The following is a 12,104-nucleotide window of genomic DNA, read 5'->3' as shown; positions in this document are numbered from 1 at the left end:
TCTTTCTTCCTTGTGTAAATGAGTTTTCTCACAGCACAGGGGGTGTCCCCTGTGCTCAAACAGCGATCCCAGTGGTGCTTGAGAACTATCCAGTGACGCTTCTGTCTTCTTCTCTTGCACTCCCATCACATCTTGGTCCAAAAGTGCCTACTGTGCTTGTCCGTCTGCCATTTTCCTGTGTCTGAACAGAAGAGGCCAAAGGAAAATGGCCAATGGACATATGCAGTTGCGCTTTTGGACCAAAAACACGACAGGAGCGTGAGAGAAGAGGCGGAGGTGGATAAGACTACAGAGGCATCACTGGGGATGCCCCCAGTGCTTTTGAGAAAACTTATTTACATAAGGAAGATGATATTTCTCAGGAACGGTGGCAAGAAAGCCTTTCTTAAGGCTATTCCCTATGTATATTTAGTTTAAAAAGGTTATTCTAATGATAGAATCAGTTTATAACACATACCTTTTGTATGTAAATTGCCTGAGTAGTTTTTGAATAAGTCAGTTTTTATTCGTATGCTAATTAGCCTTCTCTGTACACTTTGGAAGAGTCTGATCACCGTCTGCTATTCTCTATGTGTGTGAGACCAGAGAGATGAGTCATCAGCACAGCAGCCTCTGCTGTACGTACACAGAGAATAGCAGAGAGGGTGCACACAGACACAGCCCGGGTGCACAGGGAAGGCTAATTAGCATATGAATAAAAATCAGACTTATTCAAAAACTACTGAGGCAATTTACATATAAAAGGTATGTGTGAAATAGGCTTTCTAAAGGCTATGCAAGTATGTGCTTAGCTAAAAATTACTTTTCCCAATGATAGAGCCCCTTTAACTCCATTAAGGACTAATGTTCCGTTGTGACTTAAGTCACTTTAGGCACTTTTTTTCTTATTTGTTGAACTCGCATTTTAAAATCGGACCATTTTTCTTACTGACTAAATGTAATCCTGAATATGACAAGGACATAGATGTAAGAAGCAGGAATCTTCCTGGATGAGCTGCAATGTTCAATGCCACCATTTTGCATATAGGTTACTAGCAACATACAATGATATCATATGGTTCCCCTACCATTTCTGCCCTCATTTCAAGAGCCCAGCATGGCACAGACACGAGAAGTGACAATTTTAAGGCATAGGAATTAATATGGATACCACTGAAGTCAATGGGTGTTATAAAAAGAAAAAAAAAACAACACAAAAAACCCCCCCCCTAACACTGTGTGCCTCAAAAGTGATGGTTGAAAATTTGTGTAGGAATGGTAGAATATGATCAACAGCTACATGGTCTACCTACATGGTAGGTACACCACTTTAGGGTACTTAGAAATTAAGCTCTCTTGGGGAACACAAAGACCCAGCAATTACTACTTTTACACAGAGAAGGCAATATGTTGCAATATTCTGTGATTTATAACTTACTTTTCTATTGAGTGCATTGCTAAAGCTTATATTTTTAAACTGTTGTTCTGTAGTTCTTATTGGTAGCATTTTTTAAAAAAAATTTTCTTGTAAAAGTTGGTCACTAAATAGATATGATACAAAAGGGCAACACCCTGAACTGCTAAACAAAGGTTGCAATTTTTTATTTTACATTTTTCTCAACATTTACAAAAAAAAACAAAACCCCCCCCCCCCCCCAAACCCTGACTGCATGCATAATATACTGAAATATTTCTGTATTGTAAGGGCTTATTCACACAACAGGATGAAAATCTGTTTTGAAAAATTGAATTTTTTATTTTGCATTTTCATTCTTGTTTTATGGTCCCAAATCAAAATTTCCAACTGATAACCTATCGGGATCCTTTTCCCCCCCAACTATGGCACTGCTCCTATTCAAAGTAATGCCGACAACACAAAGTCGCGAGCAGAGGCTAGTATGTGTGTGTGTGTATGACATATATATATATATATACATATATATACACATATATATGTATATACATACACACATATATACAGAGTACAGACCAAAAGTTTGGACACACCTTCTCATTCAACGAGTTTTCTGTATTTTCATAACTATGAAAATTGTAGATTCACACTGAAGGTATCAAAACTATGAATTAACATATGTGGAATTATATACTTAACAAAAAAGTGTGAAACTGAAAATGTGTCATATTCTAGGTTCTTCAAAGTAGCCACCTTTTGCTTTGATTAATGCTTCACACACTCTTGGCATTTTGTTGATGAGCTTCAAGAAGTAGTCACCTAAAATGGCCTTCTAACAGTCTTGAAGAAGTTCCGAGAGATGCTTAGCACTTGTTGGCCCTTTTGCCTTCACTCTGCGGTCCAGCTCACCCTAAACTATCTTGATTGGGTTCAGGTTTGGTGACTGTGGATGCCAGGTAATCTGGGGTAGCACCCCATCACTCTCTTTCTTGGTCAAATAGCCCTTACACAGCCTGGAGGTGTGTTTGGGGTCATTGTCCTGTTGAAAAATAAATGATGGTCCAACTAAATGCAAACCGAATAGAATAGCATGCCACTGCAAGATGGTGTGGTAGCCATGTTGATTCAGTATGCCTTCAATTTTGAATAAATCCCCAACAGTGTCACCAGCAAAGCACCCCCACACCTCCTCCTCGCGCAAGGCTCCCGGCTGTAATAGCAACCCGACGCTGGCCCCGGAGAGTCCTCCAGGTGCTGGCGTGGAGAGGGGACATGGCTGCGCCGATGGAGGAAATGTGTTGAGGGTGAAAGTGGTTGTTCCCTGGGGGAACCCCCCCACCACCACCATCGCCCTGTATCCGCTGCAGTGACCAGTTATGTGGTGTGTCTGGTGCACCAGCCGCCGGCATGTGCGCTCCTCTTTACCTGTCTGCGAAGTGACCGTGTGTATGCGGCCTGGGTTAGCTGCGGCGCCGGGACCATGTGGGATGCCGCCATCTTCCTCACTGTTTCCCTGCTCAATCAGCACACCCACATTCAACCCCTAACGTATGGTGCCGTAGCCCTGGCTGTATAGCCCGCCCACACCCAGCCATGCACCAATAGGAGGTGTGTGGACAGACCAGCGCTGTCGGAATGCCAGCTTCTACAGCAGAGCCAGAGGGTTCTTTGGAGGGTCACGGTAGCGATTTGGGGTGAGTGACCCACATTTTAAGTAGCCTATCCTTCCTTCCTGGGCAATATGTCTGTGTGTGTGAAATTTCAACAAAATCCATTCAGCCGTTTGGGCCCCTTCACACGGATGATACGCTGGCTGATTTTGAACGTGTAAACATTCCGAATCAGCAGCGTTTAAAACAGGTCTCATTGCTTTCTATGGGAGCCAGCATACTCGCGCTCCCCATAGAAATGAATAGGAAAAAGCAGCCCATTCATTTCTATGGGGAGCACACATATGCCGACTCCCATAGAAAGCAATGGGACCTGTTTTAAACGCTGCTGATTCGGAATGTTTACACGTTTAAAATCAGCCAGCGTATCCTCCGTGTGAAGGGGCCCTTAGGCTGTGATTGAGGAACAAACATCCAAACACACGAACCCACAAACATCCAAACACATACTTTCACCTTTATAATGTTAGCAGGAGAGAATATATATATATATATATATATATATATATATATATATATATATATATATATATATATACATACACACACACACACTGACCTGTGAATAGCCCTTCACTGTCATGTGAATACAGCTTAAAGAGTGAAGTCTATTAATGCAATGTAACATGCAATATAATCCAATATAATCAGGCACCAAAGAGACTCCATTACAAGGCACACCCTGAGGCCGTAAAAGGGGTTGTCTGGGCAATTTTTATTTATTTATTATTTATTTTATATAGGCCAGTGAAGGTATGAGGGGGAAAAAAAAAAAAAAAAAGTACAATCCTGCTAGCCCATTGTTGTCTTCCGGCAGAGGTCCCTGGTGCACGAGGCCTTTGCAAAGGACATTGGCATCAGGTAGTGACGTCACCACAGGCCGCTGATAGGCTTCAACAGAAGGGATGTGGAATGTCAACCAGCGAGGAATTTCACTTCAAGACACCGAAGCAGCAGGGCCGAACCAAGCTGGGAGGACAAGAGCAGCGGGGGCAGGAGTATGATAAATTTTTTGTCCCCTCCCCATCACATTTTAAAAATAATTTTTTTGCCCAGACAACCTCTAAGCCTACAGCGATCATGGAGACCCCATCAGCACCCTATGAATGCATTGCAGGATCACCTGCAGGATTTCATAGACATTAGATGCCACAATTTGAACTGGTCGAGGGATTAACTAGCCAAGACCATAGCGTACTGTGATCCTGGCCATTCATTCTGATCATACTGCAGCAATAAGTTTATTAATATTGCATCCATATCACAGATTTGCACTACCGTTGGTCCATCGCTAGGGAGAATATTTAATTGAATAACTCATTTAATACAAATACAGAAGACAAAACAGATAACAGACATGCATGCATGAACACACTAAGATTCTTCCTGTACATGGATAAAAGTAGCACTTTTGCTCGAAAATATGTACATATTTTTAGTCACATGACTATGTATCCAATCATACTGCAATATATCCATCACAACTAAAGAACATGTGTCAACATCTAGCAGTATTCTATTCAGCCGTTATTTCAAAGGAAAAAAAAAAAAAAAAAAAAATTAAACACTAGATTCACAATAGCGTTTGAGTCACAGTACGAGACTCCATCTCTCTCCCCCCCCCCCCCCCAAAGTGGGCCCGAAGAATGAAGACCCAAATGCTATTGTGAACTTTGTTTAATTCTTTCACTGATTATATTCTTGCAGTCTAACTAAAGCCAGTACGGAAAAGGAGGAGGCAAGGATCCGTTCTTAAATGGTCATGTAGGAGGAATGAAAGCCAATCGACAGATGGAGTTAGGTCGATTTTTAATGATATCGGGTATCTGTACCCGATATCATTAAAAAAATCGACCTAACTCCATCTGTCGATTGGCTTTCGTTCCTCCTACATGACCATTTGAGCGCGGATCCTTGCCTCCTCCTTTTCCGTATTTACTTTCCCGGTCAATCCGGCTGATAGAAAATGGTCCATGAAAAAGAAAATGGTCCATGACAAGGCTCCAACCTGCAAAGCTGATCTGGCAACAGCAATGAGAGAACGCTGGAGCCAGATTGAAGAGTACTGTTTATCACTCATGAAGTCAATGCCACACAGAGACTGCAAGCAGTTATAAAAGCCAGAGGTGGTGCAACAAAGTACTAGTGATTTTCAATATCAAAAAAAAGAAAAGTCCAATATCGCTCACCCTTTCCTGATGAACAAGGTGCACCATCCGAAACGCCTCCGGGACTGAGGATCCAAAAGATTAGTATTCCAAATCGTGGTGAAACATAGAAGGATCTGCGACACTTGTTCAGTAAATTTTAAAATCCAATGATTTTATTCATATTTTCTTCTTTAAAAATTCACAAAAAACACTCCATGTAGATAGAAAAAACACATACAAAAGATGGTCGGACAGGACAATATAAAAACCGCTGTCAGTAACGCATAATAATGGCTGACGCGTTTCGAGACCAACCTGGTCTCTTAATCATAGCTCTTGTGCAATATGCGCACAAGAGCTATGATTAAGAGACCAGGTTGGTCTCGAAACGCGTCAGCCATTATTATGCGTTACTGACAGCGGTTTTTATATTGTCCTGTCCGACCATCTTTCGTATGTGTTTTTTCTATCTACATGGAGTGTTTTTTGTGAATTTTTAAAGAAGAAAATATGAATAAAATCATTGGATTTTAAAATTTACTGAACAAGTGTCGCAGATCCTTCTATGTTTCACCACGATTTGGAATACTAAAGTACTAGTGATGTGTTGGAGTGTTTATTTGTTAGTTATTCATGATCCCATAAATTTTTCCTCATAATTGACTGATTCCATAATTTATTCCCTGTGCTTGTTGTAAAAATGTAACTGTTACTGGCTACTACAATTATTTTTCTTGATTTCTTTTATTGTTTCTTAAAGCCAGAAAGTTGCCATATAAAATGCCTTTAGATTTTTTTTTTTCATGATTTTGATCTGCTTTTTTTCTACAAAATTAAAACAACTGAAGGAACATCCTCAGGAACTGGTGATTCCATAATTTTTGCCAGGGGTTGTACTAGAGTTGAAATTGCAATGATTTACAAGGATTTTGTCATGGCTATTTGGGGCAATAAGACAACTCACAGGTCCCTATAGAACAGTGGCTGAATGTCCCAAATAGCCTACCCCTAACACCACTGGTGGCTGATATGGGAAAAAAAAAAGTCAGTCAATCTTTATATTTGGAGTCTCAGCTCTACACTGAAGCTTATGTCCAATGAAAGAGCACTGAAGCCTGAAGTGTATTACTCAAACTCAGGCCATCTTTTTTTTTATTCTGTTCATGGACAGAATTGGCAGTGGGCTATTTGGGTAACAAACACTGGTTCATAAAAGACCTGACAGTTATCCTTTAACTATACACAATCATATTTTTTGGTTTATTCAATAAAGCATACACAAACCTTCACAGCAAAAGTGTCATCTGGGACCACAATTTAGCTACAATGTCTAGTCTGAAGTAGTCGAAAACATATATCCTTCTCTATTACAGAATGAACCAATGACAAGACGACAAGGGATAGTGGCTCAAATTTCAATAGACTATGAGTTAAAACATAAGCCCTGGATTGCCATTCTACCCTACTAGTCCACAGTCCAAACCATCCATCACTTTTAGCTTTAGCCTGGAAGGTAGATTCCAAACTGATGTACACAGGTTTAAAGCATCTGCTTTTTTTTTTTTTTTTTTTTAAACTAGAGCATCCTCTTAAAGGGACTATCATTGACAAAACGTGTTTGAGCTAATCATATGCTATCTATAGCTAACCTATAGAATTCCGCATACTACCCAGTATGCTGTTCTATAGAGAGTTACAAGAAAATTGCGACCGGGCATGTGCAGGAGCATTACTGTGCATGCACACAGATGATGGAGGCGTTTACAGCAAGTGTGGGAGGAGGAGGGCATAATGGAGCATAAGCCACGAAGAAGCGTGAAAGAGGTATGACGCAGGAGGGTGCTCACTGGCTCTGGGGAACGCCCAGGGTGCTCGGTGAGCATTGTTAGCATATCAGTTTTACTGATTTTTACGAAAAACTGGGGGGGTCTTTGGAAAAACTGAGGGCAGCACCTGAATAGCCTTTTTAAAGGCTAATCAGGCATTTGATTAGCTCAAAACATGTTTTGTCAGTGATAGAGCCCCTTTAAACTTTTCTACTTGCGTACACAGAACACAATAAGTACAGTGGCCATGCAGTATGCAATATTGGACCTGGTGAATGAAAGGAACAGGTGGGACTTTTCCCATTTAGTCACAAATAAGATTTCCATTTTCCCCACAGTGTGTGTGTGTGTGTGTGTGTGTGTGTGTGTGTGTGTGTGTGTGTGTGTGTGTGGTGGTGATGGGGACGACGACACTGAGTAAGGAGAAAGTTCAAACCATCAATACACACTGTGATTGAAATCTATAACAATACTGTTACATTATTTTGATGAATAATAACTTAAAACCCATGCATACATGCATGCACCTACCTAATGCAGTCAAATGGCCCTTTGAAACAAGCACGTGCTTGTTTAGCAATCATTTGCACATTGGACATGGCCAATATTCTGAACAATCATTCCTAGGATTGGTAATTCCCAATTCTTGGGAAAATAGGGCATTATAAAAGGGAGCATCACCAGAACCCAGCCTGGATGTATGTAACATTAACCTACGCAAGAATTCCTTCTTATGAATCTGTTGCCAAGGTATCACTTTTTTTTGTGAATTTGCAAAATGGCAATGAGGGTCTTGCCATTGCTCCAAAGAGTTAAGTGGTAATGCCCTAGCGGCTGCAAGGTGCTTATTTGTATATTGAGAAAACCAGTGGTAAGTTTTAAGGAAGGCATTAATTCACAAGCAGAAAACCATTTTATACAGGTTACCCTAACCTATATGCAGGACTGGGTAATATGCAGAGTTCTGGTGACAGCACAAGACCTGGAAAACCATAAAAATGGACTTGGCAAGGTATGAGAAGCAAAAAAACCCAAAAAACATATACATTGCAAAAAAGCAATCGGCTCTGCATGGTTTCTTATAGAGTTATGGAATTCAAGGTGTCAGTGATACTTTAAAAAAAAACACATTTTGTAGCAAAACTCCTTTCCAGACACTGACGATGACCAAAGTTGATCATGGTTCTAAAAGCCTCCTTCAAATTTTAAAGCATGTAAATTTTAATACTTCTGTTCATTTTGCAAATGTTACTTCTACGCATAACTTTGCTATGCTTAAGATTTCAAAGGCTCTGTTCCCTTCTCCAACAAGGCGTTAATTAAGAGTTAGTAATTTAAATCTTGGCTCACAGCAATCTGCACTCTGATTGGTTGGCGAAAACGGGGAGGAAGTCCAAGTGGGAGGGCGCCTACCTGAGGTAGTTTAGGGTTTAAGATTGGTTCCTGTAAGACTAGTCTATAACAGAACAAAAACAATATTGAAACCCTGACAGAAAGAAAAGCGCTAAAATATAAACATGGTGAAAATGATGAACATAAGACTCCTGTGGAAAGAAAGTGAAAGTGAAACCCTGCCCTCTTCCCATTTACTCAATAGCCCACATACTCCTGAATGAGTACGAAGGAGCAAGCCAGCCTGCAGCACTAGATAGTAAATAGAAGAATGATGAAATTGTGCGTTAGCACTTGTAAACCCCTTTCCAACCACTAGGGAAACAAAACAAGTTAGGAAGGCTAGGAATGTAGGCAAAGATGGTGAGAGGAACAAAGTATGGCAAAGAGGGGAGAAGCACACAAATGCAAAGGAAACTAGATTATATTAAAAAAAAAAAAAAAGTAGTAAGTATGAGAATACAAAACAGTTCGGGGGAGGGGGTCGCAATAATAGAAGCTGGGACTTTGCATGTGTTTGTGTATGTATATATTATAAACACAATATACATCTTAGCAACATTCATAAAACCTCAGTTTTCAAAAATCTTGACATTTAATATGGACACATTCCCAGTTTTCAGCCAGTTAGGATCACTATCATTTGTCAAGGAATATGAAATTTCAGACCATTTATTACAGCTTTTACTTCTATCACATTCCCAGTGACTCAGTTTACATACACGGAGTTTGTAATTGGTAGCACAGTTTTCAAATGGGATTTCTGGAGTTTGCATATTAATGACCTATCCCTAGGAGACGTTATCAATATGTAATCAACATGGGGGTCAGACACCAAGGACCTTTACAGATCATCTATCTAAAAAAAGTTTTAAAAAAAGCCATGATTCTCAGGAGCACTATTGCTTCTTTCCAGTGCTGCACAAATTACATAGTACAACAGGAGTTCCTTCCAATTCAGAGGAATGAAGAGTTGCGATTCAATGGTAAATACGTCTTCTGTAAAGAGACACTCAAATACTGCAGCCTCTTCAATCAGCTGATCTGTGAGGGTCCCAGATGTCAAACCTTTACCAATCATATTTTGATGACCCTTAAGGATATTAAAAAGTCATGAGGTCATCAATACGCAAGTCCTGGAAATCTTTTTAATTGTTTGAGTTCGGTTGACATTTTGGGTAGCCTTCCACAAACTTATCACATTCCTTCTAAAGAAAACTGCTATAATAGTCAATATTTGAAGTCATCCTTGTATGTTTTTCAGTTTGACCTTAATCCCATAGAAAATGTATTGGTTGGAGCTCTGTGTAGTCCTTAAAAGGGGTTAAGCCATGAAGCATTTCTGCATAAGATAAAGAGCTCATCAGTGGGGATCCGACTGCACAGATTCTGAGAAGAGGGTAGCGATTGCAAATACCTCGTGGATGCTGATGCACTCCTGACGTATAACACGACTATCTCTCTGATGCTCCCCTTGAAGTGATTAAAAGCAGGGACACATCCACTTATCCCACGGACACAAGATAACTGTTTTGTGGTATTTCTCCTTTAAGCCGGGGACCACATATGGCGTAAACTGCGCAGAAAAACCCAAAAATGCAGAGTTTTCCAGTTACTGCAAGGTGTATGGAATTCTAGCAACTCCAATCTGCACCTTGCAGAAAAATACATGCAGCGGACACACTGCGATTTCCAAAACAGTTGTGGTTTTGGAAATCACAGTATGTCATTTATACCTGTGGAAATGCCGGCTGTTTCCCTGTAGGTATAATGGCAGCAGAACGTCTGCAGAGGAAACCTCTGCAGGCTCTCTGTGAAAAGTGCTGCAGGAAAAACCACGATGCGTTGCCACTGCGGTTTATCCCACAACGCATTTTTGCTCAGGTTCCCTATGTGAGGCCTTAGCCATAAATAATTGAAAACAAAGATAACAGTTTGCAATTTTCCTTTTCTAGTCCTCCTGAACAATGTGCATCATTTTTACTTACCTGAGTGGCCACAGCAGTGAGGTCATGTCAGTGAGACAACTACAGTTAGTCACTGGCCACAACAGTTTGCAATGATCCTAAGCCATAACTATGGAAGCATGATTGGGGGACAGTGTCATTGTGCCCAAGCTTGAACTTCAAGCCTGAGTTTCTGACCTCATGCATCAATATCTCAACAGTTTGTTTTTTTCCCTCATAATACCATCTCCAGTCTCTCCTGCAGCAAAGGACCCCACAATATGATGAACACCATTCCCACCATGAAGAATGGGAGTGGGAACATCAGCTGACAAGCCTCCCTCTTTCCCTACATACATAACTATGAACAAACCAAAATTTTTGTTTTATCAAGTTGGATGACATTTTCCTAAAAAAGTAAAATATTTTTGTTCTCATGTGTAGATACAAATTTTAACCTGGCTTTTTTATGGTGGTTTTGGAGCCAATGCATCTTCCTTGTGTGGTAGCCTATCAGGTTATGTGGCTTCACTGTTTATATACCTACTTATGCATGAGCTTCCTCTAACATCGTCACATGGTTGTTTGAGGTCCTTGAACTGAATTGTATGGCCCTTGCTGGCATTTGGAACTTGCTCTCAAGGATGTAGGAGACTCATGGAAGTCCACAATTCTTTTTGAGATGTTGGCTCATTTCTTTTTATTTTTCAATAATCTCATGCAAAGAAGAAAAAAAAAAAGCCACAGGTACACCTGTAGTTCTAGGGCTCAAATACACACCACGTTTTGATCATCCAATCAAAGGATCAGTTTTATAGATTCAAATAATGGATGAAAACAGATTCATAAAAGCTTACATAGAGCCAATAATAAAAATGGTTCAGTTTTTTTTGTAGGACAAGTGTTGCCTCACTTTCCTGTCCTACAAAGAAAAGGAACACTTAATTTTTATTTTTTTTTTACTGACTAAGCGGATGGCAATCAGTTTGTTTTAAGTATGCTAACAGATGCAGATAAGAGAATGATCAAAACATGTTGTCAACGGCACCTAACTCAAGTTTCGCCAGTTAAGCCATAAGATGCTTCTAAAAGACATGACAACACTTTTTGGTATTGACCACACTACTTAAAAGCACAGCATCGTGGTGTATGTAAACTTGTAATCACTTGTAATGTGATATTGAGAGATGTGTATTAAAGAATAAAATTATTCTTTTACTTCTGTTCTCATATTTCAAAATTTTGAAATATAAAGTAGTGATCCTAGCTGATCCAAAAGAAGAAATATGACAAATTAATATCAGTAACGGTGTAAACTGAGTTTTAATGAATATGGCTAAGGTGTATGTAAATAATTGTATACAAATCCCCTCCCTCCCCCCATAACCTCAGTCCCGAGCTAAGTTTCCTAGTGGGATTACCTTGGAAACAAGTACTTAAAAGACTGAGACTCTGGTTATGTCGGGGCCAGAGCATTTGATGGTAGCGGGGAGGCGACTAACACAATTGCATGCATTATAAAACCTTTCAAATTAAAAATTATTCACTGCCACCACAACACCGCCAACCTTTTTTCCACCCATTTCCCCCCAGTCTACCATTCCAACGGCCAGAGCATAGTTTAAGAACAGCATGCCTGCATTCCCAGACAACACTCCACTGATATTACAAAACACAGGGGGAGGGGAGAAAACAAAACCTGTTTAAAGACACATTAAGTACTACAC

At 40.1% G+C, this 12,104-nt stretch overlaps 1 protein-coding gene across 11 annotated transcripts in view; it reads right to left on the bottom strand.

Annotated features, from left to right (window-relative positions):
* Positions 1–12,104, bottom strand: part of RBFOX2 (RNA binding fox-1 homolog 2) — a 279,365-nt gene that overhangs the window by 60,862 nt on the left and 206,399 nt on the right. For 5 of the 11 annotated variants that reach the window (XR_012717437.1, XM_075286348.1, XM_075286341.1 and 2 more), the window contains one exon: positions 8,453–8,495. The exons of 4 other annotated variants lie outside the window; for them this stretch is intronic. Coding sequence is in view for 6 of the 7 variants with exons in the window: in XM_075286348.1 (XP_075142449.1) it covers positions 8,453–8,495 (43 nt within the window). In the remaining variant the exon portion in view is untranslated. Of the gene's footprint in view, positions 1–8,296; positions 8,496–12,104 lie in introns of those variants that run through there. 2 more of the 11 variants (XM_075286350.1, XM_075286351.1) reach the window with 2 other exon arrangements.

This window comes from Leptodactylus fuscus, chromosome 9, assembly GCF_031893055.1.
Source record: "Leptodactylus fuscus isolate aLepFus1 chromosome 9, aLepFus1.hap2, whole genome shotgun sequence".
Lineage (NCBI taxonomy): Eukaryota > Metazoa > Chordata > Amphibia > Anura > Leptodactylidae > Leptodactylus > Leptodactylus fuscus.
Note: the sequence above shows the minus strand (reverse complement) of the source record. Positions and strands in the feature narration are given on the sequence as shown.